Source organism: Atractosteus spatula, chromosome 1 (assembly GCF_055471065.1).
Source record: "Atractosteus spatula isolate fAtrSpa1 chromosome 1, fAtrSpa1.hap1, whole genome shotgun sequence".
Lineage (NCBI taxonomy): Eukaryota > Metazoa > Chordata > Actinopteri > Semionotiformes > Lepisosteidae > Atractosteus > Atractosteus spatula.
This window is the reverse complement of record NC_142706.1, coordinates 22,975,103-23,002,852: the sequence shown is the minus strand read 5'-3', so window position 1 is coordinate 23,002,852 and position 27,750 is coordinate 22,975,103. Positions and strand designations below refer to the sequence as shown.

Below are 27,750 nucleotides of genomic sequence, written 5' to 3'. Positions count from 1 at the left end.
ATGTCAGTGATGCAATCAATGTGCTGTAAAATGAGAAAAAAATACTCTAACAAGTGATGTCCATTATAATGTTAAACTGAATGTTAGGTCTGAATGTTAAACAATAAGTAATTGGTTTAAATTTTATATTTCAAACATTTATTGTTTTGTACATTACCATTCTCACTGTTATGATAATCTTAAATTGATTACCTATTAAGGGCTATTTAGACTAGAATAAGACTAAAAACTGTTAACAAGTTGTTTAGAGAATTCTAAACTTTTTATGATAAGATTGCTGGAACAATATCCCTGAAATGTGGCACTTACCAAGAAGTCTTAACAAGAAAACCAATTAATTAATTGTCATGAATCAGCACCACCAATTAACAGCTTAGTAGAAATTAAAACCAGTAAACACAGCACCAGCACCAAGTTTGAGAACCTGGAATAGCACTAGAATAAGCTATTGTATATAGCTTCTAGTGTGTTGTTCTGTACATTGACGTTTTTTAAACAGTTGTAGCAGCAAGGCTCATTAATGATCCTCAGAAAGAGGGTTTCTGTGAAACTCCAGCAAGGCCCCTCTCTGTGATCTCAGACACAGACCTAGTGTTTTTTGTGTTTGGGAAAGTAACAGAGATTAGTTGTTTTGTTTTTCTGGATAAGGATCTTGTCCAGGACAGTCCAATCCAATGTCAATACTCCCTAAGGTGGATGTCCACTGCTTGCACCTGGACATTTAGCAGAAGGGCAACAGTACATCTCGACATAATACTAAAAGTCACAGGGTATTGTCAATCATCCAAAAAGATGACCAGCCAATCAACCCAGTCCAACAACCCACTGCGCCTGTTGACCAACGGAACTGTATTTTCCCCAGTTGAAAAGAGGTGTACATCACCTCTAATTCTGCTCTCTTCATCAAACCAACTTGGCAGACTGACAACAGACCCACGTGTCCACCACACCTGTTGTCTAAACTTTAGGTCTTAAACTTATTTCAAAAGCTCCAAGTTAGAGAGTGAGCCCATTTGTAAAAACAGAATTCTGCCCAAGGTCTAGATTGCAGCAGGACCTTGCGACCAGCTACAATAGCTATCTCTGTGCATCCGCCTGATCACCAGAGCAATATGGGTGGACTTTTGTTGATATGCCTGGATATAATATTATTCAGCACTAGCTGCTACACAGGGAGCAAATCGAGTTTCTCCCATTATAGTTTGACTCACACCGACTAAGAAGTCTGTGCACAGACGTAGCTCAATGCTAACCCAGACAATCCATTGAAGAGAACTGTCAGCATGAGGATACAGCAAGATCGTTCTCTCTGTCTCCCCAATACCTCAAGTTGCCTAAGGACTGGAGTGGCACTGAGCCTGCAGAACATGCATTGGACAGTGCTGTGACCCAATTAGCTATTACTCCATCCTTCTGTGCAGGAGTTACGAATCCACGGTTGTGGGTGAGGATATTCACCATTAGTGCTCTTGAGAATTAAATTGTTATCTTACACATGTTGATATCAATTTAAATAATTTAAGTATCAGTAGTTAATTATGAGTATATACAGATGCAGCCATTCAAAATGAGCGGGGTATGCTGCAGTATAACGTGGTGGGCGTGTCGCATCCGATTTCCATTTCGCGTCATACCGCACTCTACCGTATGCAAATTAGATTATGTTAATAGTATCCGGAATCACCTTGTAAAACCGCCAGGTTGAGCTAATAAAGTTTAACCTCTCATGTACAGATGCAGCCATTCAAAATGCACGGTACAAACCCGCGGTACGGGAAACTACCCACACGCCACCGCAGGGCACCGCGGTAAGTGATTGGCTGGCCAAAATGACTGACAGGGGCACTCGTGGTGCATTGGTCGGTAGTGAAAAGATTTAATAATTTAATCTCTTTAATGTGCACATTTTAATCCGCTGAGTATTGAATATTTATATGAAATTTTACCACTAAAGGGAAATTTTAGTAGCTGAGCATAAAAAGAAGAGGAGCATAACGCATCTGAAGGTCATAAACGATATTAATTTAGGAACATAAACATTACTGTATGTAAACTGTACTGTGTATGGCTGGTCTTGGTAGTTTAAAGAAAAAATACACACCAGTCTTCCATTTCTCCCTAAACATTTTAAGCATGAAAGTTTTATGAAACGGTACCCAAATATACGATTGCTGTATAGAATGAATTTTAATTTAAAAAAATTATTTAACACGAAAATTAAGCTGTTTACATCTTCCGCCTGAGAACATAGTCACCTGTTGCTACCCAACGCAGAAACACAGCCACTAACTAGCAAAGAGAGGACATTAACTAGCCAATATGATAAAGAAATAAATGATTATTTTGTTTATTTCTTTTGCACATTTATTTGAACATTTCCATCGATTGTACAAGCACTTGAAAACTGTCCAATCCCTAGTTCATCAGGCATTTCCTTTTATGCTGCAGTCATTCTCCCGGTCTGGCGCCGGTCTGTGTCTTCTAGGATATAATGCCAGCGATTTTTTGTTAAATTTGGGTTTCCAATAACGCTGCAGCAAACTTTTGTTTTTATGTCCACTATAACAGACAATCTCCTTTGCTTTTAACCGAGTGTTAAATAATTTCCTAAAATGAAAATGATTATTTTTATAACCCTCATGGGATCAATAAAAGTATCTATCATCTATCTAAACTATGGGACAGAATTCTGGGGTCTCCCTATACCAAAGATTACAGTAGGGCTTCAGGATGGTGATTGGCTGACACCATCTGACACCCCTCTGATTGGGGAAAAAAGATGTGCTGATCTGCTCTACCTACTGTACCAGGAAGAGGATTTCTTTCTATTCAAAATGTGTATTTTAAAAGTTTAATTAAGAAGTAAAAACCTTACAGCGTACACAGATTTCTAAACTGATCAGGAGGAAGAAAAATCACCCGTGTTTCGTGCATAAAAAGTGGTTATTAACTATTGAAACCTGTTTTATTTATTTTATTTTTATTTAGATTAAGAGTTCCCGTCACCCCCATTCCCATTTAAATCACAAACCCGTGTTTAATTAAATGTCTTTTAACGTAAATCGTTATCTTTGTCTTCTGCATAATAATGTTCACCACTCTGTCCAGCAAATTAATAATAAACTTTATTTTATATAGCGTTTTAAACGAATAAGTAATTAGATTGCTCATAAACCTAATCACTAATTCTGCATAAACACAACGTAATTGCTCTCTGAAAATGCTTTTTCTTTTTATTTAGGCTCAGATTTCAACTATAGATTGTACACTAATTACTAGCAGTAAATACTGATGTTTTGCTCCCTCTTACCACAAAAATATTAAAAATAATGTACTGTATCTGGGATGAACTTTTTTTCGAACGTGTCTCTACCTGCTGCGACTCGGAACTGGTTAAATTTGGCGACAACTCAGGCACCCAGAGATGGGGGGGCGTCTTTCCGCCTCCATAACTAAAATGCCAAATAGGAGTAGTTTTTAATTCAGTTTGAATTATAACTGTACGTACTGTCTTCGTATTTGGCCAGGGCTTTAAAGAGAGGGCGCACCAAAATTTTTCGGTGCCGTCGTCTGCGCTTTAAAGGTACCCCTGTCGCGGAAGAATTTGACCTCGGAACGTTCACCCAGTGTAATTATTGTTTCATTGCACATTGACAGATTGTCTTTAAATCAATTGTTGTCAGAATATCCCCACCTCCAAACAAGAACAAAATTGCAACAATTTAACAACTGGCTGTTTCAGTAACCTAAAGTATATATCTAAAGTAATAATTTAACAATATATGTAAATGTTTTAAGATATGTTTATGTTGGGAATGTCTGTAGATTGTATCTTATTTTTAGTTTTTATTTTGTTTCACGTTAATTTTATAAGGGAATCTTGATTAAAATACTTTTATTTTTTCACAATCTGGTAATGCTAGACAGAATTCACATTCGCTGCAGCCAAATGGCCTTGCAGATCAGATACTGTATCAAGGAACAAAACAATTATCGCGCCCGGCTCCTCAATGGAATCGCTTTAACATGCTAATACGTTGGTATAACACTCTGTGTCTACAGTACATTGTGAACAAACCGGTTTCACAGGTATTTTCAACCCCCAACCAATGTTGTTTCATCGGTTGTTATCCTGTAAAGCGCTTTGAGGAGCCACCTTTAAAGGCGCTATATAAAATAACGTTTATTATTATTATTATTAATATTGATCATATTTTTCCTCCCAGAACTTGTAAATTGTTGTTGTTATTGTTGTTGTTATCCTGTAAAGCGCTTTGAGAAGCATACTGTCCAGCTTGTCAGGTGCATTCTTTTGTAATAAGTAGAGCTTTGGGCTTATTAGTGCTCCACTTACAGCAACCCAATGTAAATACATTTTGTCTCCAAATCCACCACCACTTGTATGAATCATAGCCCTGCGAAATGATGCAAATTCCGCTGCAATGGTTGTGTGCAGGAATTTTTCAGTATGGCATCTCCATGTTCAAGTAAACACTGCTCTGTGTGCAAATGCAAATGCATTTAAATTTTTTTTTTTTTTAAAAGTCACCTTTAAAGGCGCTATATAAAAAAAAGTTTAATATTATTATTAATATTAGATACCCTCTCCTGCCAAAACGCCTCCGGAAGGCCGACGCCAACGCCACGTAGTTGTACCGCTGGTCCCCGGGTACATCCAGCAACGCCTGGCAGGGCTTCCCCTCCAGGACAGCAAACGGCTGGTCTCAGGTGGAGTCCACCTTCACGGACTTGGGGTGAGGGGCTTATCTTACTGTTGCGCTTGGCCCCCGCATTCCCCCCAGCAGCCGCCCCGTCAACCGCCCACCGGTCTCCTTGAATACGGCATCAGCCTGCTCAGCCAGAGCCAGGGCCTGCTCCAAGGAGACCGGAGCGGCCAGCATCACATGGCGCTGCACCTCAGTCGGCGCCAAGGCCCGGAGGAACGCCTGGAGCGCTATCTCCCGGTGGGCCTCCTCCGGGAGAGTAGGGTAACCCTGGCGGGCTAAGTAGGCCACATTTGCGGTGACCGGACTCAGTGGCTCTCCTGCTAGGCAGCGGCATTGGGCCAATCTCACCCACAGCAGTCCCGGTGCCTCCCCTCTCCCGCTGAAACGCCTCCAGAGGACCAACGCCAACACCGCGTAGTTGTACCGCTGGTCCCCGGGTACATCCAGCAACGCCTGGCAGGGCTTCCCCTCCAGGACAGCGGCGAGGTGGCCCACCATCTCCACCTGAGACCAGCTGTTTGCCCAGGCCGCCATCTGGAACTGGGCCTCAAACATTTGCCATAGGATCTCCCCATTATAATGGCTCGGTCTCACCGGTGCAGGCTGGAGCAGGGGTGGCTGGCTGGACCCTGCTGGTCTGGCGTCTCTTTCCTGCCACATGGCCTGAGGCGACCCGGGAAAGGGCCCCCCTTCCGCTGAGTAGGTCACCGTGGGGTAGCCCTGATAAGGGCTGTGGCCACTGGCGGTGCTGAGGGGTCGTCCCGGCCCCTGGCGGCTGCTGCTCGCCCCCAAAAGGCGCTTTAGGGGGTCATTCGGCTGCTGGGGGAACTGGCGCTTCTCTGAGTCCGACATCATCGGCCGTTCACTGTCCATCCTCCCGCTTCTGACACCAATGTAATGAATTTGGGTTCGTTGAGGACGAACACAGAGACTCAAACCTGTGGAGTTAAAAACTGCGCTTTATTTCTTCTACGTCACCACCCGCCAGCAGCACTCCCGCGCCCAGATGAGAGAGAAACACAAGACAAGCCCGCCAAGAGCGCGGGCCCGAGAGAGACAGAGAGAGAGAGACAGCAAGGGGTGCGGAACTATTTACATGGAAAACGGGCGATCTCCCCAGACTGTACGTCCGTTTCACTGTTACCTGGATACCTCTTGGGGGATATTCTCTATATCCTCTTGGGGGAAATATCCTCTTGGGGGATATTCTAACAACAAGTGAATATAAGACGATCTGTCAAAGTGCAATGAAATACAATATGCTGGACAGTATGCTTCTCAAAGCAAAGTATGCTTTACAGGATAACAACAATAACAACAACAATTTTACAAGTCCTGGGAGGAAGAATATCATCAGTATTAATAATAATAATAAACGTTATTTTATATAGCGCCTTTAAAGGTGGCTCCTCAAAGCGCTTTACAGGATAACAACCAATGAAACAACATTGGTTGGGGGTTGAAAATACCTGTGAAACCGGTTTGTTCACAATGTACTGTAGACACAGAGTGTTACACCAACGCATTAGCATGTTAAAGCGATTCCATTGAGGAGCTGGGCGCGATAATTGTTTTGTTCCTTGATACAGTATCTGATCTGCAAGGCCATTTGGCTGCAGCGAATGTGAATTCTGTCTGGCATTACCAGATTGTGAAAAAATAAAAGTATTTTAATCAAGATTCCCTTATAAAATTAACGTGAAACAAAACAAAAACTAAAAATAAGATACAATCTACAGACATTCCCAACATAAACATATCTTAAAACATATACATATATTGTTAAATTATTACTTTAGATATATACTTTAGGTTACTGAAACAGCCAGTTATTAAATCGTTGCAATTTTGTTCTTGTTTGGAGGTGGGGATATTCTGACAACAATTGATTTAAAGACAATCTGTCAATGTGCAATGAAACAATAATTACACTGGGTGAACGTTCCGAGGTCAAATTCTTCCGCGACAGGGGTACCTTTAAAGCACAGACGACGGCACCGAAAAATTTTGGTGCGCCCTCTCTTTAAAGCCCTGGCCAAATACGAAGACAGTACGTACAGTTATAATTCAAACTGAATTAAAAACTACTCCCGCAGAGAGTGATGAAAACCACGCAGCATCAGGCGAATGCACATTAATATGTTGGGCTTTTGGGTTCGGGTGGATTTGCGCCCTACAGTTCAACCTGCAGTACCGCTGTGTACTGTACATACAGTACGAACATGTGTTATAATGAAAATGTCAATATACTTTAGGAGAAATTGAGTATTGGTGTGTATTTTTTCTTTAAAATACCAGTAACAGCAACATACAGTTTACATAATATGGTTATGTTCCTAAATTAATATCGTTTATGACCTTTATGACCTTCGTTATGCTCCTCTGCGTTGTATGCTTAGCTACTAAAATTTCTCTTTAGTGGTAAAATTCCATATAAATATTCAATACTAAGCGGATTAAAATGTGCACAGTAAAGAGATTAAATGATAAAATATTTTCATTAACGACCAATACACCACATTATCTTCCGTGTCGCATTAACATTGGAATGTTTTTTTTTACAAGTGTCAAAAGAAGCGATACACAACCTGTCTCCTCTGTTACTTTTCAGTTTACAGAGAAATTCCGCCAGAGCCTCACAACATTGTCCAATAATACTCTTCTCGCGTCTAATTTTTAGTTAAGCAGGATTTGAGCTACAGACCATAACAGACCAAAAAACAGAATCCACCTGCAATTCGGGTGTTAACAAAACGTGTTTACAAAGGAAGTGAAATACAGCAATACTACCAGCTATATAGATACATAGATTTAGAAATTTAGATCCTTAAATTAATATCATGATTAATTTATTTAGATACGTGCTTACATATTCTCGATTATAAAACAGATAATTCCGGTCCTGGAATCTGACTGGCTAACACCCTTCTGAAGCGGTACCATAATCTCTGGTATACGGACGCCCCTGAAATTTGACTTGTTACTGTGTGATAAATTTTAAAGAGGTAGATAAAAAAGTTTGGATTCTCATGTATCTGGTACAAGTATCTTTTAAAACAGTCTTTGTTGTGCTCTTGAGGATCCTTGTGATATTTTGAGCTCTGGTTGAATGATAAGTGTCGCAGTTTAAATAATTTTCTTTGTTGGAAATTATGAAATGCTCTGTTAAAAGCAAGGGAGTTTTTATGTCTGTTATACAAAAAGAAAATGCCAGACGAACTAGGGATTGGACAGTTTTTCAGTGCTTGTACAATCGATGGAAATGTTCAAATAAATGTGCTAAAGTAAATAAACAAAAAAAGTAATTTATTCCTTTATCATATTGGCCAGCTAATGTCCCGTCCTTGTTAGTTAGATCAACGAAATGCTGTGTTGTTACTTTTTGTTGATGAAAAAATAAAGTCTTTTCATTTAAAATAACGGTTACAAATAATGTGGACCAGGGTAATACTTTGAGTTTACAGCTTGTCCAAGGTCATTCATTATTAATAATATGAGTAATATCTTCAGTAAAGGCTTTGATGCATACAATATTTTTGCATAATTAAAATATTTATGATAAAGGTAGGTTGTGTACTTTTGCCCAACTGAGCAATCTTGCTTTCATAAAATATACCAAATTTTTAATGACTGATGATTAACATGCTGTAATACACAGTTTAAATTTAAAAGCTCAAATGCTGTACATGAGAGGTTAAGCTTTATTGGCTCCTCCTGGCGGTTTTACAAGGTGATTCAGGATACTTTCCGGTATGACGTCAAATGACGCGATACACCGTGTGATACTGCTTGTTACTGCGTTTTTAGAATTTGATTAATAGGAAATATAATATGGAATCGCGTATCTAAATAACTTAATAACGATATAATTATATTCATGTACTGTAGCACAAACAGTAGTATAAGACTTTCTATTGATATGTGTATGGTTGTTTCAGTGCTTGTCATGTGACTGTGTCACTGGCGTGATGGCTTAAATGACTGATTTATAATCCTGAGGTCAGGTGTTTAAATCCAGCTATCGCCACAAGTTTTTTTTTTAACAAATAAACATTTCTTTAAAAAAACTAAAATACCAAATATTATTGGCATTATATTGACATTTTTTATATTTCTAAATATCACAACATCTTCGAAGCTAAGTCATTTATTAATAACAACGAATAATTTCAAACTGCTACTGATATTATTACTGACAATAAATATTATCGACACTATATTGAATTTGTTGGTTTTTCTAAATATCACAAAACATTCAAAGTTAAGTGATTACCATTTTCCAGGAATACTTGCACTCGTTATCACAGTAAAAGAAACTCATACTTTTCAGAATTTAATTAGTTTGGAAACGTTTTTACGTGCTCCTTCTGACCATATTGTTTATATATTTTGTGAGAAAAGTGATATTTTAACCTTTTCTGCGAATATGCTCGCTATCGGAATAAACAAAAGCATACTTTCAGAATTTGATTAATAGGGAATATAATATGGAATTGTGTTATCTAAAGAGCATGCTTGCCATTTTATCGCATTTTACCATGTTACCGCATTTCCATCTGAGCAACTACTAAATTGGCAGTGAAAACACTTGTCTGTCTTTCCGTGGGGGGAAGGGGGACTGTCTTTCATTGGAAAGTATGTCTATTCTACTCTGAGAATGCCCGTGGTCTTTTCACTGATAAACTTGTGTTAACAAAAACTACAGTATGCCTAAGAGTTGTTAAACTGTTTTTTATTTATTTTTCGGCACAGCCAGCCGGCTGTGCCTGCTAGAGCACCACAATTCACCCTCAACCACATCACAGATCACAGATCAGTCCCAATGTATGAGATATTGCTGTTTGATCTGTGCTTGATCTTTGATCTGAGCTTTAATAGAGAGCTTATCTCTATTAATATAACTATCGAGTGGTATTAAATGCAACTTTTTGGTATAGATGACACTTTTCTAAAATGTATTTAAAAATTAAAACGATTACAATTGGCACACCTGTAGCTTTTTCACGAAACCTCCTAGAGTTACGAAAACACTTGCTGTGTGTACAAAGTATATTGTGACTGTTTTCACAGCCTTCACTATGTCGTTTTTAAGCCATTTTATTGACCATGCTCGAATATTCTTCTGTCCATATCTTTGGAAAGGAAACACAGAAAGCCTTCAAACCAAATGCATTTTAAAGACCACCACTCGTGAAAATTTTCACAGCCTCCACATAAAACTATCAGTGAGCTAATTCTCTTTTTCTAAACCTCCGTTTTTTCATCGATGCCTAATTACACACTAACTGGAACCTGGGGGGACCACTGTGTACACATGTTCACAACGTGAGAAATACTGCTCAATACAGCTTCGTGTGAAAAACCCGTATATCTCCATAGGAAGCAGAACAGCGCAGCCTGAAAGGGCCAAAACGTTGTGTTGTCTTTCTTCTCTTTTCAGCATGGAATAAACCTATTACTTGTTCCTTTGCAGCCTACGCATGCAGTATGCGGCTACCCACCTGTATTAAACCTATTTCACTCAGTAGTTTAAACTAAGTGTAACATGCTATGAGGAAAAAAAGTCTCCACGGGAGCACATCTGCAATAGAAAGCAACCGGTTTGACATGTACAGTAAAATGTGACATCTCTGGTGCATCAAGTATATATCCAACAGTGTGAGCTCATTTGCAAGGCTATTAAGGTTGATTGAGTTACTGTAACAGTCTGGGTGTGGCGAGTTTCTACTGTCTCCTGACTGTCTTGGAGAAAGGAACCTGTCTTTCATTGGAAGACAATTAACCTATTCTACTCCTACATGAGAATATAATAATAAGTTCACATTACAAAACAATCTGCGATCCTGCACTACAGCAGCCATAGTATGGAGACAAAGACTTTTTACGGGAAGAGACGTGGTGCTTCAGCTGCCTGTGTGCGTTAAACGAGAGTGTGGTGTTACTTTTTGTCAATGAAAAAGTGTGTGTGTGTGTGTCTCTCTTTCTGCTTGCGTGCGGGCATGGGGGGCTGATGTGCCAACTGTACTGAAAAATAAAGCGCCATTTTTCATTCAACGAGTGCCTCAGTCACTGTGTCCGTCCTATATAATAATGCCACAATATTATAAATGCCCTTAGGCTGGACAATCTATTTTTTAATTTAAAAAAAATAATAAAAAAATAAGATGTAATGATGTGTTTCTGCTTAACTTAGAAATTGCATGACTTTAAAAGCAATAAAACAAGTTTCGATAGTTAATAGCCACTTTTTGTGCACGAAAAACGGGTGATTTTTCTTCCTCGTCATCAGATCTTTCTTGGATAAATGTCTTTTATGTGTCGCAAAAAAACTGACTTGCTTTAACAAAAATATATTTACTAATCCTTTCGCCTGGCAATATACCTGAATGCCCAACTATCTGAGAAGCCCTCCGTGAAAAAAAAAACTGTTTTGGCAATAAGAGAGAGAAGAGAGAAATAATAAGAGAGTCCCCATTAGCCCCATGTTAAATTAAAACTTAAACGCATATTTAATTAAAAGCCTTTATTGATTCACAATCTGACAATGCAACGTAAATCGTTATCTTTGTCTTCTAAGTGTCTTAATCAACGTTCAGCATAGCTTTCTCTCCATTTAGATTTATTTTTCATACCATCGCTAAACAAAGCAGGAGCATATTGTAATTCTTCTTGGGATCAAATGTGGAACGATTAGATTGTAATAATTTTTATTTTTTAAATACATTTTTAGAAAAGTGTAATCTATACTAAAATGCTGTATTTATTTAATACTGCTTGATAGTTATATTAATAGAGATAAGAATTCAAGTTGATACTGTTTAGACTTTTAATCATTTTAAACTGTATTACAGCATCTTACACATCAAACATGAAAAAGTCGGTATATTTTATAAAATTTTAGAAAATCTTTCTACAGATTCTCAGTGGAATTCACGTTAGGACTTTGACCATGTTACTCAAAGAGTCCATGTTACTCTAAGACATTAAATTCATTTTACAGATTTTCTTTAAGTATTTTCTTATACAGTACTTTACCCTGACCATTTTTTTTTCAATCCTAATAAACTTTTAGGTCCCTTTAGAGGGGCAGCATCTGTATAGCATAATATTTAACTGTAGGGATCGTGTTGACTGGGTGGTGAGATATTTTTTATGCCAGATGTAATACTTTGCATTTACCCTAAAATTGTTCAATTTTGACTCATCTGATCACAAAACGTATTTACCGTATTTACATTATTACTTAAATGTTTTGTTGCAAACTACATGTGGAAAATAAAATTTGAGATGAGATTGCTACTCTACTATAAGGGCAACCTTTTGTAGTGACTAGGATATTGTTGACTCTTTTTGTCCAATCTCAGGCTTTTAACTCTCTACCTTTTTGTTATTGTTGTTCTCGGGGTGGCATTCATTGCCTGGCTGCTCTGTTTACAGACATGATACAGACATGGTCTGGGACTTTCCATTTCTTAATAATTGAGGGCACTGTGCACACAAGTATATTCAGAGATATTTTTGTACCCTTCCTCTGATCCGTGCTTTTCAATCACTTACTTTGAAAGCTCTTTAGTTTTCATTATTGAGTCTTTTCTTTAAATACAAGATTCACAAAATGTTGAAATCATGAGAATGATAACCACTATTATTGCACACATAAATGGGCTACTTAACAAATTGTGTGGCTCATTAAGGTAATTTTATGCAGAAAAATACATTTAGGTTTGCCACAGGTAAGGGCTTGAATGCTTATGCAATCTTGTCTTTATTCCATTTTTCATTCGTATTATGTATTTACATCTTTTTATTTGTTTTCTGCTTTGCTTTGAATTTGTGGGTAGTGTATATAACAAATATTTATTGCTAAATCAAAGTGTCATAACTGCAAGGCTTTAAAGCAACAAAATGTGAAAATTGTGCAAGAGTCAGAATACATTTACAAGGTACTTTTAGGCAGAATATAATTTTTTCAACAGGAATTCTACGGTGATCAGTGAACTGAACACTAGATGTTGTCTAAACAGTTACATTTTTGCTTCTTACTCTTTTTAGAATCACAACAACAGCTGCCTGCATGATGGATCTGCGCAGGTATCCACTGGATGAGCAAAACTGTACTCTGGAGATAGAAAGCTGTGAGTTTCTGATATTGTAATAATTTATAAATAATTTACAGTGGTGTTAGCATTGTATTTTTTAATGAAACATGATCCTCATCTGCAAGATACTGGTGCAAATCCATGAAAATTGCTCAGAACAGGTAGAAAGACCACAATCACATTAAACGTTGGAGATTCTTTTTCAATAAAAAAGATATGAAGCTTATATTAGAGTAAAATAAATGAAAGACATGTTTAAATGGAAATAAATCAAGCAAATTATATAATATACATTTAGCATGCTATATGTAACAGCAGTCCTAAATTTAGTTTGTTTCCTAGCCCCAGTCTCTGCCACGTGAATTACCAAATCCTCTCACTTTATCTGTGTAAAACTCTCACAGGATATTCCTAATACCATTTCAGGTTATACTGCCATACTGGGTACTCATTTAGTAAAGGAAAACAGGCTGCCCAGGCATGATTGTCGAATGTCTTACTAAAAGCTTAAAATGTTATTGAGTCATTATGGACTATGGATGCTGTAATGGGCATTACTGATTAATTCTGGAGCAGTTTAGTATACCCCAGTTGTTCAAATCCACCCAGATGTGTGTGAGTAACAATGTTGTTAACACTGCAATGGACCGGTGTTCCATTTAAGGGTTACTCGTGCACTCAGTCCAGCTGGAGCTACAGAATCTGGGATAATCCGTAACCTTAATTACATCTCTATGTTTTCAGTAAATCCACAGAGCAAGAGCTTTTTCTGAACTAAAGGCTAATGCTCTTTTATTTAATGTTTCATGGTAACCACTATAACATTCTAGAAGTTACAGTGAAACAATTTAGATTAATAATTCTTTGTTTTGTGGTAAAACTTCATAGACAATAATGTTAGTCTGGTCATTGAAGAACTGTCAGTGGTATCATCCAATTTATAAACTTTTTCAGAGATTATACTATGAATGTTCAAGGAGTATTATGTTCTTTTTACTTAGTCATAAGGAGGTATCTTGACTTGAATTGATCAGTTATACCTCTGAAAATGTTTGAATCTCTTACAACAATTGCCGATGCTGTTTCCTTTTGATCCAAGATAAGAGCAAGTTTTTTTTTATAAAACTGCCTATCACAATCAAAAATTATAAAAAAACTTTAAAAAAAAAATTGATCAGGTCTAATCCCTATTTTGCCTGAAACATTGTTTTTCAATTCCTAAATATATTTACAGTAAGTTATCATGCATATTAAGCGCCCTTTACATCTCTTGATTTAAACACTTTTAGTGTAAAAAGGTGAGTAATAAGTTCAGTTATAATATAAGCAGTGTTAGTTGAAATATTAACAAAACCTGATGTACAGTAGTTCTGAAGCCTTCCAGGAAGGTTAACTGTCTCAGTATGTTAATGTGATGTGCCATTTTTGTTAATATGAGAGGGCATTGATGCAGAGGAGTACAGAAAACTATTTCATAGGTAAGCAGATCAATCTACAAATACATCTGTTACTCAGGTACAGTAAATGATAACAAATAATCAGTTTATTGGGGTATACTCACAGGATTTTGTTGGTAAAGAAACCTATTTACATTCTTGAAATAAATCTCTGTGTAAGAAAGTCTAAAGCACAACTTTGTGTACAAAGAGAATGACTTAAAATCTAGTTTTTTAAAGGGGATGTAAAGAGAGCATAGAATCACAAATTTGAATTGTTTTATTTCACACAAAAAAATGAACCAATAATTGTCCAGTGTAAGGGTCATACTTTCTGATTTCTGTTTGTACAATTAAGTTGCCCAGACTAGTTCATTCCTCAACATGTGATGCTTATTATTATGTAATCGTTGATGCAAAAATTATTATTCTGGTTATAAGCAAATAAATATTTTTCATAGACAATTATGGGGATCATTCTTATGTGGATCACTTAGTTTTAAAAGTGTATTGCATGTCAGTGATTAATGAAGAATGTAGAAGTACTTTGTGACTTTAGTCTTTAGACTTTAGTAATTAGTCTGGATAACCAGTGACATACTTTATTGTATTGTTGTTTGTGATACCTAAGAACATAAAATATGGCAAGCAAAAGGCCAGTTTTGTCTATACAAATGTATATTGATGTGAGGATCTCATCCTGCTATTTCTTCATAGACCCTAGGACCACCTATTCTCAGTTTTATATATGTTTCCTGTATTTTACCTTAGTTTCCTAAAAAATTGTTTGATTTTGTCAATGTTTTTGATGATTTTGAATATACCATCATAGTCTTTTCTGTTGAAGACTAAAATGTTTAAAAGCTTTTAGCCTGTTAGAGTAATAGTTTTCTTTAAGCAAAGGAAAATATTTTTTTAAGCTGTATGCTTTTCTTTGGCTTAATTTCCAATCAATATTGGAATATTTTTGTGACACAACCAAAATCACAAAATATTTGAACTGAGCTTTCACAAGTTTTACAATTTCAATAACCTTTTATCTAGTTAGTACACATTTAACTATACAGCATTTACAGTATACAGTTTAATACATTATATCACTAATGTGATAATAATATTAACTGGTTAGCAAATAGAACAAGTAGATATGGGATATAGAAATGGGGTGATGGCATTAGTGAAGTATCACAGGAACCCACATTAAGACCATTGCTCTTCTTATTATTTTGTATCTATGATTTAGATTCAAGTGTACTAGGTTAACTGGTCGTGTTTGCAGATTATACCAAATTGTAAGCATCTGTAAAAGCAGCAATTGAAATGAAAAAAAAAATTAGATACATTTCAAGAATGTAAAAACTTTTGGCAAATTTGGTTCAATGTAGATGAGTATAAGGTTTTGTATGCATTTAGTAAAAAAATAAACTATGAATATAAAATGGGAAATGCTGAGCCAGAAAATGTCCTTATGAAAAAGACTTTAGTGTTTATACACATATTTAACATCTTCTGGACAATGCAAAAGGCAAAACAATTTTGGATATAAAGTTAAAAGCACATAATCAAGAGATTCAGGTGGGTAGCTGCATCATGTAATAGGTTTATTCCATGCAGAAAAAAAAGAAAGAAAACATTTTGGCCATGGAGCCTTCTTCATGTGAGCCCTAAAGAAGAAGAAGCCCTTCTTCTTGACTCCTGAAGAAGGCTCCAAGTTGCGTTTTATTTATTCTCGTGGTGGACGTTGCACAATATACCACATCCTACTGCATGTTTTTTTTAAAAGAATAATAATATTTAATAAAACTGCCAGGTGGAGATAATAAAGCTTAGTGTTTTATGTACAGCATTTGAGCTGCGGCCAGAAAACACCCGGTTTCGAATACTGGTCACTGCTGAGGGACAATCTTTTTCCAATTAAGAATTTAAGTTGTATACTGTTTAGACTTTGAATAATTTTAAACTGTGTATTACAACATGTTAAACATTAAATATTAAAAAGTGTATATATTTTATAAAAGCAAGATTGCTCAGTTGGACATAAGTACACAACCTTCCACCTTCTTCATAATTTAATTATGCATAAATATGTTATGCATCAAAGTCTTTAACTCCCGTTTTAAAGTGTTTGTTCTATCATTATTAAGTTTATATTCTGTACTTCATAAAAAGTTATAACGCTTTATCCTTTTCTAAGAATACGTAGTAAGAACACCATTTGCTGTTATTGTAAAAATATAAATGTTGTACTGATTTAACATCACTTGATAGTTATATTATTATGGAATTTTGTACCTAAGCAGCTAAAGTATCACAAATGGACATTTTGGAAACATTTTGACATGCGTTTCTTTTTTAAAAAAACGTCTATTGTCCATGTAGTGGTAATTTGCACTGTTTAGCGGCAAGGCTTATTAAAATACAGGAATTAAGTTTGCTGCTCCCTTGCCAGTCCCTCTCTCCTTCATCTCAGTGGTGCTGGATACAAAGAGGCCATTCCATTTGGTTCACATTTAAGGTGTTTTTCTAGCTGATAGAGTGTCCTGATAAGGAACAACTCCCAAAGCTGAGACACATCAAGCACCTTAACAAATGGAGATTCCAAGGGAGAGACTCATTCAAAGTTGTTTACAACCCTAAGGTCAGAGTGCATTGTTACTCATCCTCAGCCAATCAGGAACTGGTAGGGCAGGTTAACCCCACGTGGGTCTCGAATGCCCACAGAACTTTCAACCAATGAACGGCCGTAGTTCCTCCAGGTAAAACAGGCAGAACAGAGCCCAGAAGGGCTCCTCCTGGAAATTCTCAGACTCAGCTCAGACAATCATGTAACGGCCAGTGTGTCTGAGTGCCAGGACTTTCCTTTGTTCTAAGAGTCGAGAACGGAGGTCGCCAGCGCATAACCAAAGGATCCACCGGAGGTTAGCCCAGCAGCAAGCCTCGTGAACCCACCACGAAAACTCACCTGATCAACAAGTGAACTACGGTTGGAACTGTGGACAGCTGAATCTAAGGATTCAGGACTAGCGCTACAGTACATCAGGAACGAACCAGTCTTCTTCCTGTCTAAAGACTGTGACCTGCTTGGACCCGCAGTCACTTTTCTCCTGTGCACAAACTCGCTAGTAAAGCTAGAAATAACTAGCATCAGTAGCGCATCGCAGCAGAAATCTCTCCCTCCTTCTCCCATACTGCCAGCCGCACCGGCCACTGCTTGGCACTGGGCCAGGGAACGCTGACTGGACACAGCAACAGCCTGCCACTGTTTCTTTGCGTCCGCGGGAGATCTGAATCCCCACAGATCAGATGAGTATTCAACCTTCTGCATTACAGCTCGAGAATTCAATTGTTACCTCAATGCCAGTTGATATCAATTTAATTCCTATGAGTGATGTACTTGCTTTTGAGTATCTAGTGTAGAAGTTGTAATCCAAGTTCATTTACGAAACGGTCTAAATGAATGGTATACTGAATGTGTGTCCCTCTTGGTTTGTAACTCTTCGTGATTGAATATATACCTTTTGTATTCTGCTAACCCTCACAATAAGATCTGTTATGTTTATATGCACATTTTATGTATTAATAAATGTATTCTCGTGTATTAGTACCCGTGTGTGTGAGTTGTTTGAGTTATCCCGCAAGGTACTCGAATAACCATCAAAGAATCATTTTGTGACTTACAGCTACAATTAATAATTGTCCCAGTAAATGCACAAACCCCTATATTTATTAGTGCCTCGTGAGAGGATGCCTACAACTGTAATGTAGCGAGTTGCACCCAGGGGGTTCTAAGTGCTATCAGAGCATTACTTTCGGTTTGTTTCTTATAAAGCCAAATGCATAAAAATAGTCCACTATTATAGCTTATTGTGAATATGATGTCTCATCCGAATTGAGAAAATCTATATTTTGTCTTAATCCAAATGTCAGCAGCCAGTAATCAGCCAATAATTCAGTTTAAACTAAAAAAGTTTAAACTGAATGGAACCCAGTCCGTCCGAGACCTCAGCCCAGGCACCTGATTTGCTCTGGGAGGTTGTTTCTGGCAAAATTGGCTCTGGCGTGTGTATCTGGATCAATTATTTTACATGATGGTTTTCTGTTTAAGGATTTCTTCACGGAAATCTTTAAATTAAACGAGGAAGGGGGGAAGGGTTAATTTTTACAATTGCCAGTAATCGACTTATCAACACGATGGGCAAACGGTTTTTTTATTTTTAAAAACGAAATAAAAAATAAGATACAATGACGTGTACCTGCCTGTCACGATCGTTACTCCTCCTCTTAAGGGCGCTCCAGCCCTTCCTCGTTCTGTCCCATTCCCCGCACCTGTTCCTTATTCCAGCCCCTCTTTAGTTCCACCTTTAAAGCCAGACGCAGGCGATTGCTCGGGGCTTCTCATTGATTTCCGTGTCGTGAGAGCCCGGGGTCCTGCCGCGTCTGGCTCCGTTATGGTTTTAGTTTCCTGTTCCTGATTCCCTGCCCCGCCGGTCCCGACCCGGTTCTGGTTTTAACTACGGATGGATCCCCTGGTTTTGGACTAAACTGCCCGTCTTGGATTCCCCCTCTGGATTTACCCTTGGATTGTTCGCCTGGATTCACTCCCCCTTGACACTGGCACTGCATGGACACGCCCCCCTGTCTCCTGACCGACTCCTGCATGATATTTTTCCCTATTGTTTCTTCACCTTTCGGATCGTGTCGTCCGCATAGGGCCCGGAAAGAACTGTTCCTGACAGAATGAGAAGCCAACACTCGGGCCCCGCGGACGGCACATTGGCAACATGGACTCCATCCTTTTTATTTTTTGTTTTGTTTAGGGCTTCGGAGCCGCCCTGGAAAGGAGGGGGGTACTGTCACGATCGTTACTCCTCCTCTTAAGGGCGCTCCAGCCCTTCCTCGTTCTGTCCCATTCCCCACACCTGTTCCTTATTCCAGCCCCTCTTTAGTTCCACCTTTAAAGCCAGACGCAGGCGATTGCTCGGGGCTTCTCATTGATTTCCGTGTCGTGAGAGCCCGGGGTCCTGCCGCGTCTGGCTCCGTTATGGTTTTAGTTTCCTGTTCCTGATTCCCTGCCCCGCCGGTCCCGACCCGGTTCTGGTTTTAACTACGGATGGATCCCCTGGTTTTGGACTAAACTGCCCGTCTTGGATTCCCCCTCTGGATTTACCCTTGGATTGTTCGCCTGGATTCACTCCCCCTGGACACTGGCACTGCATGGACACGCCCCCCTGTCTCCTGACTGACTCCTGCATGATATTTTTCCCTATTGTTTCTTCACCTTTTGGATCGTGTCGTCCGCATAGGGCCCGGAAAGAACTGTTCCTGACACTGCCTAAAACATGACTTTAAAAGCTATTAAAAATTGTTTAGTTAAAAAAATACTTTTTATGTGCAAAAAATGGGTGATTTTACTTCCTCGTGATCGGCTTAGAATCTTTGTGTACACTGTAAGATTTTTACTTTTTAATTAAACATTTAAAATACTTGTATTTCCTAAAAGCAACACACATTTCATGCAGAAAAAATCACATTCTCTTCTCATCCTGTTGTGTAGGACAGATCAGCAGGTCTTTTTTCCCAATCAGAGGCTGTGAAAATAGTGCACCACCCACTGCGCTCCGTTGGGGGGGGTGGCACCGAGAGAGAGAGGAGGAGCAGCACATAAGCACATAAACAGGAGCGAGCTTTCTAAAGTGTGGAGTGTGAATGGTACCAATCGCATCTACATTTATCACTTAGTTTTTAAAATTAAACAACGTAAATCGTTATCTTTCTCTTCTAAGTCACTTAACTAACTTTAAGCATAGCTTTCTCACCATTTAGATTTATTTATTTTACAAATCATTGTTCAAATGTACGTTAAATCTGAATATCAAATAATAAGTAAAATATGAAATTAATAAAGAATTTGGGTAAAATATAATTTAAAATATTTTGCTAACAATCAACAATTAATAACAATCTTTATTGTTTATAAAATTAAATATATAAACTAAGGAATCGGATGGCACAGTGGTTAGCATGCCTTTTGTATGTTTTTCATAAATACAACAGTAGCACCAGGTGTCTCTGAGGCCTTTGAACTAGAAAGATGACTAAGATATCCATCCATTTTTAATGGTGGTGCAGTGATTAGCTTTGGTATCTTGCCGAGCTGATGCCCTAGGTTCAATTCCTGAGGTATTGTATGTGTGGAGTTTGCATGTTCTTTCTGGGTTCATGTGGGTTTTCTCCAGGTATTCTAATTTCTTCTTGCAGTTCAAAACATACTGGTTGGTTAATTGGCTTATGGGATTACTGACCCTGGTTTAAGTGTGTGTTTGTGTCTGTTTGTCTGCTGTGTCATGGACAGACACTATGTCCAGGTTGTATTCTGCCTTGCATCTGTTTCTTGCTGGGATAGACTCCAGCTACTCTGTAAAGGATAAAGGATGGAATGGATGGAACTAAAGGCACTGTGTAACTACTGTATACACAGTAATAGAATCACACTATAAGATGGCAGGATCTCACTGAGGATAAATTATTTTATAGTGCTGGTTTAAGGAGTCAGCCTTTCCACTTCTCTGGATCTGATCAATCTAAGTACCTATTTTCTGTGCTTTCCCTATCCTGCTTGATTTATGATTCTTCTGAAAATCTCCTTCTTGAAATGGGTCATTTATAAATACCTGTTTTAACTGTTAACATATTGCACCAACTCTGTGACAAAATATACACTAAGCTCAACCTGACAGCTGCTGAGTCCATAGTTCATCCTGCTACCAGCACTGAATAAAAAATCTTTAGATTTTTATACATATATCTTATTTAGTGGGAAAATGTATTTTATGTGTTGCAAAAAATTGACTTGCTGTAAATATATTTACAAATGCTTTCCCCTGGCAATCTACCTGAATACCCAATATTTGAGAAGCCTTCCATGAAACCTTGTTTGCTATTAATTCATATAAGGGCTCTCTCCTATCAAACCTTCATAGTCTCACTACCACAAATGCACCTGATTATTCAAGCCCCTAACTCTCTGCCAAATCTGCTTCAGGTTCACATGTTCTTTTGTAACACCTTTCTGTGATTTGTTGTATATCTAAGTTTTTGCAAGTGTTCCTGCATTCCTCTTCTGAACTGTCTGGTCATGGCTTTTTTTCTGTTTGGTTATTTCAATGTAACACATCCACCAATTCTTAAACTATTTGCTCTTTTGCGTTTTTGTATTTTCACTTTTATTTTCATCTCTTAACACTTTAACGTCCCAAATTTTAATTTGCCTTAGTTTTTTTAAACTGAATTTTAGTTAGCTTGTTTCTTGCCTTACAGACCTCTTTAAATGTGTAGTTCCCAGCATTTTTACATTGCTCTATTAAATGGTCAGGTTACTTGGACATAGAGTTTTCATTGTATTTGGCATACTGCACTACTCTGACATAATCTATTGGATGTAATGTACAACCTGGACATATAGCAGTTCTATCTATATTGAGTTTATTTTCATTTTATTCCAATTTTATTGCACTGTTGTTATGTAACTTTATTTTGTAACTTTTAATTTTGTGATCCCCCTGCCGAGCTTGAAAAGACATTTCATTGCCAGTAATTACTGTTGCATGCTGTATTGTTGTGCATTTGATAAATACATTTTGATTTGATTTTTAAGCTGTTATTACTGATCACTGGATTATTGCACTTGACATTGCTTAATTCACCCCCTTTCATGAACATATATGACAAACAGAACTAGTGCTCTCTAGTGCGATCTTTTTGCAGCTGAAATTTCACTGTTTAAACAAATAAGAAATTAGATTGTTCATAAATCTAATCACTTATTATATGTAAACACAAAGTAATTGCTCTCTGAAAATACTATTTTTCTTGTTCATTTTGGATGAAAACAGCTGTTTAATTCAAAGAAGGAAGTCCATGAAGTGAAACTCATCAGCAATGGCGAGACTTTAGCAGAGAGAAAAAACTGGGTGAAAACTCAAATATTAATATTTGAAATAATATTTCAATAGAAATATTATGCCTTTCACTGAAAGACGGAAAACGGCAAAACCGAGCACAAAGTAAGAATACTTTTGCAAGGCACTCTATATCTGTAGATCTGATTTGCGTGGAGCAGCGGGAGGCGGGAGGCGAGACTCGGCAGGGGGGTGGGGGGGAGTGTAATATGAATGAGGCATATCGTTCAGGTTTCAAGAATTATAAAAAATAAACCTTTGTTTAGTTTACACGAGAGACAAAAGGTACCTTTTGAAAGGTTGGGTACTGCTTGCAAAGTAGCTGATTTTGACAAACAGCAAATTATTGCTTGAAGAATTTAAAATCTGTACTATAGCTTTATTTAATTGAACAAAAAGCCACTTTACACCTTCCTTACTCTGTTAAATAGAGTTTGTGTTAAGCACAGTTCACACCCCTTTGTCTGTCGGGGAGCAGGAGCCTATTCCCGAGACATTGTCACTGTCGATAACTATGCTGGGAGAGCATGTAGATTCCAAAACACTCTGTGGCAGCAGAAGTGAGCAATTACCTGCTCTAATGTGTTCCCAATACTGTATAATTATCGCGACATTTGCAAACATTCCCGATACATAACCACCCTGATGTACAGATGCAGCCATTCAAAATGCGCGGGCGATACCGCATTATTTTCCGGTACGCTGTACGCAGTCTACTGCAAGCTACCGGTAAATACCGCGAGTTACCGGTAAATACCGCTAGCAAAATAATAGTATCCGGAATTTCCGCAAGGTGGAGCTAATAAAGCTCAACCTCTCATGTTTGAGCTGTAGCCATCAAAGTCTTTAACGAAGATATTAATAATAGTATTAATAATAAATGACCTTGGACAAGCTGTAAACTCAAAGTATTGCCCTGGTCCACATTCTTTTTTTCATTGACCGTCTTTGTAAAAGTAACGCCACAGCATTTCGCAATCACGCATTTTTTTCCAATCATGCAAAGTACAGTGATTCACCATGCCTTTCACATGCTCATAAAAGAGATTGATTTAGGGACATAAACATATTACCGTATGCAAACTGTACTGTATACAGTATGTATATGTATATTTAATGTCTTAACTGTGTCCGTTTAAGTATTGAATATTCATATCTAATTTTACCACTGAAGGGAAATCTTAGTAGCTGAGCATAAAAACAATAGGAGCATACTGCAACGCGTGTGAAGGCCATAAACGATATTAATTTTGGAACATAAACATACAGTATATGGCTGGTCTCGGTACTTTAAAGAAAACATACACGAAACATGGTTTCATTATGACCAGAATCTTGAGATATTTTTAACTTGATTTACAGTATTTGAGAGGTATGTCTTAACACCGATACTACAGTGCTTAAGTACTACTCACGTATATGTTTCTAGGTTTATATTATGCATTTCATACGGTCAAATTACTTTTGAGCAACTAATAAGAAGCGCGAAACGGTATGCGTTTTACTTTCGTTTCGTGCTGGGACCCGTGGATTGATTAGAGATATCAAGTACATACAAGTCATTTTTTAAATGTTGTAGTTCGTCTTGAAAAAATGTTACGAGTACATCATCTATCAACAATTACACAGGTTCTGTTTCCATATTGCGGATTTTGGTTACGTAATATTATTTTCTAGATTTCACGTTGTGAATATATGATTTGGGCAAACAGAGCCGCAAAGAAGTACATTATGGGTTGTTGTTTTTTTTTGCAGTTTTATCTAGAACAAGCGATGCTTAAACCTTTGTCTGATTCTTGTGAAACTATCCACACGACAGTTACAGTACCTAGGAGTTGACTTCAGTGATGTCACTGATGGGATGTTTCTAAAAATCCATCCTCTGTAAAACGTCTTCTCTAGTTGTCCTGCATATGTATTCGCTAATGAAGCTGTGTGTTCTGAGCCTGGATCTCTACATTTCTGTATGAACCACCTTAGAGGGCTAAAGACAGCTTGTGTTTAAATTGAGTGTAAGGCAATTTATGCTTCTAAAGTCATGGTCAGCATTTTTGTACTGTGCTGTAAACTTGTTCTGTGCCTAGTCACATTATTTTATAGCGTTTTCATAGCGTTATCAAATCTGGTGGCGCTGTGTTAGTTTCCTGACTCCCATGTCACATGGTCTGTGATTGTAACCTGTAATACCGGTTTAATTCGTCACAGCCAGCACTCCGGTTGTAAAGTAGAAGCAGGCGAGATTTCCAGCGAAAAACACCTCCCCCTTCTTCAGGTGTGAGGGTCTTCTGCTCAGAATGAAACGCTAAAATGTAATGTAGGCTCTGAATGGGTTCTGACTTGCTTTAACAAAATATGTTTACAAATCCTTTCACCTGGCATTTTCGTAGTTAGAAATTATGGAACGCTCTGTTAAAAGCAAGGGAGTTTTTATGTCCGTTGCAGTTCTTTTGCAACATGAATATAATTATATCGTTATTAATTTCTTGAGATACGCGATTCCATATTATATTCCCTTTTAATCAAATTCTAAAAGTATGCTTGTTGACTCCGGTATCGCGTTAGTTAAAGACTTCGATGCTTAAAATGTTTAGGGAGAAATGGAATACTGGTGTGTATGTTTTCTTTAAAGTACCGAGACCAGCCATATACTGTATGTTTAAGTTCCAAAATTAATATCGTTTATGGACTTCACACGCGTTGCAGTATGCTCCTATTCTTTTTATGCTCAGGCACTAAGTAAAAGGAGATGCTTCATATTGCTTGACTAATTTTAAAAACTAAGTTAGAAATGCAGACGCTCCCTCGGTGCGCTGCTCTGGTGCGCCGGCTCTTACACAGTGCCTGTCTGCCGTAAGCGTTACAATATACATACCCAACACTGCTTGTACCCATCTGTCATGCAAATAAAACACCTTGAATTGAATTGAATTGAGGGGAGAGGGGGGAATACTAAAGCCAATACTGGCTCAATACCCTCGATGGGCTTTGACGTGCTAATGCGTTGGTTTAACAGTCCGGGTGTGGCAGGCTTCCAATGTCAACTCGACTCGATTGGAAGACAATGAACGTATTTTGTGATATTTAGAAATATAAATTTGTTTGGTGCGAGTGAGGTTTTATTTAATCTCTGACCAAGGGAAACGTTTCATTTTTTCAAAGAAATGTTTGTTAAAAAATAAAGTCATAGTTCTATGGGATTCAATCACAGACCATGTGACATGGGAGTCAGGAAACTACTGTAACACACAGCGCCACCGGATTTAATAACGCAATAAAAACGATATAAAATAATGTGACTAGGCACAGAAAAAGTTTACAGCACAGTACAATAATAAATGCTGACCATGACTTTAGAAGCATAAATTACCTTACACTCAATTTAAACACAAGCTGTCTTTCTGTATGAACCTCTAAGCTGGTTCATACAGAAAATGTAGAAATGCATTAGCCTGATTATGATTAAAAAACACATAATTAAACACGCGTTTGCGATTTAAATCAGAACACGATTTAAATCAATATAAATGTTTATATTGTAACGCATACTGTCCAGCCTCCATTTCTCTATAAAAATTTACTCTGTTGCACACACACACACAATAGAAGGAGGAACCGCTGTCAGAAGGGAAGATATGTTCAAAATATCGCAAATATCGTTCATGTTGCGATATTTTGAAATATAAAAGTCAATTGATTGTCCATAATATCGCTATTCTATTTTTTCGAAGAAATGTTTGTTAAAAGAAAAGTCCGGCACCAGCTGGATTCGATCACACAACCTCCCAGTTGCTAGTCACGCACCTAGACCAGTCGGCTAGAAGACAGCTCGCATGAACAGGCAGGCGAAAAAGCCCTACACAGCCCTGTCGCAGCACACGAATACCGTTATTAAATTCTTTAGATACGCGATTCCATATTATATTCCCTTTTAATCAAATTCTAAAAGTATGCTTGTTGACTCCGGTATCATGTTAGTTAAAGACTTCAAAGCTTAAAATGTTTAGGGAGAAATGGAATACTGGTGTGTATTTTTTTCTTTAAAGTACCAAGACCAGCTACAGTATATACTGTATGTTTATGTTCCAAAATTAATATCGTTTATGGCCTTCACACGCGTTACAGTATGCTCCTATTCTTTTTATGCTCAGCTACTAAGATTTCCCTTCAGTGGTAAAATTCAATATCTACAACGGGCACAGCAAAGACGTTTTTACTGTAAGTCTTTCTACGACAGACCAACGGACCACGAGTGCCCCTGTCGGTCAACCAATCACGTACTGCGGTGCCACGCGTCATCTTGCGTCATACTGAGCGACGTCACCTGCGGTACGTGTCTGTGACGCGCACTTTGAATGGCTGCATCTGTAGTCTACATTGTTCTATTTTCTACCGTGACAGGAGAATACACACTATTTTTATTACTGTTGTTGTTGCTGGGCTTCGAGCTTTGAGTCACCTACTTACTTCTTCGACTAGCTTGCAGAGAAAGTCATTGCCCTGCTTTTTGTCTATCACTTTGTCATAAAAGGTCAATGTAGAACATGTTATTTATTACTGTGTGTTTATTTTGGGGCTTTATATTCACATTTATAATTGTCTTTTCATCTTGGAATTTAACCTTTACAGTGATTCTTATGGCTATATTTTTTACATAGCTGGAATAGAAATAGATTGGATTAAGGAAAGATATTTCACACATACTTTGAAACCATACAGCTTTGGAACAACAGGTGAGATGTGAGACCCGGGTTGGGGGGGCGGTATTTTGATTTTCCTGTGCAAACCGTATTCGCTACAATACTATAATGAGTCCCTGACGCATATCGCTCAAATTTCAGAGTTATAAAAAATAAACCTTTGTTGAGTTTGCACGAGAGACAAAAGGTACCTTTTGAGAAGTAGTGTAGTCCTTGCAAAGTAGCTGATTTTTACAAACAGCTAATTTTGCATGAAGAATTTAAAATCTGTCTGTACTGTAGCTTTATTTAATTGAGCAGAAAGTCATTTTGCTCTTACAAGCAGCTCTGTTAAGCAGAGTTTGTGTTAACATGCCACACTCTTTTGAATGAGTTTTAATCAACTTTGTCTGTCCAGGGGAGTTGGGCAGAGTGAATGAAAGTGAAATAAATTACCGCCAATACTTTTCCTTCCCCCCGGTGCGAAGTGATAATTCGGAAAATGTTTTTTTTATTTTACTGGGAGTGTGAACATTGAGTGAGCACCGGGGCTCGCTGTGAGACTAACACAGTGAGATTATTGTGATGGATAGTTTTAGTAAATATGTTGACAAATGTCTGAATTTTTGCTTTCACGAGGCAAGATAAAATTGTATCCAGCTGTGAATCAGCTACGTGACCTTGCCCCTGTGAAATTTTTGGGAAAGAGGTTTAGTGGGCAGCATTACTCACATTGTAGTGCCTATAGAGTGTTAGTTTTAATACACTGTACAGGATAACAGCTTAAAGCAAGTATGTTTTTTTAAAGTTTGAAATTGCTGTCCTTGCAAATACATTTATTCAGTTTTCTTCTG

The 27,750-nt window shown here is 37.8% G+C and overlaps 1 protein-coding gene across 1 annotated transcript in view; it reads left to right on the top strand.

The window, feature by feature from the left end:
• Window positions 1–27,750, top strand: part of gabrb1 (gamma-aminobutyric acid type A receptor subunit beta1) — a 411,079-nt gene that overhangs the window by 258,227 nt on the left and 125,102 nt on the right. Inside the window, exon 5 of the mRNA XM_088908787.1 lies at window positions 12,780–12,862. Within this exon, the coding sequence (XP_088764913.1) occupies window positions 12,780–12,862 (83 nt within the window). The remainder of the gene's footprint in view (window positions 1–12,779; window positions 12,863–27,750) is intronic.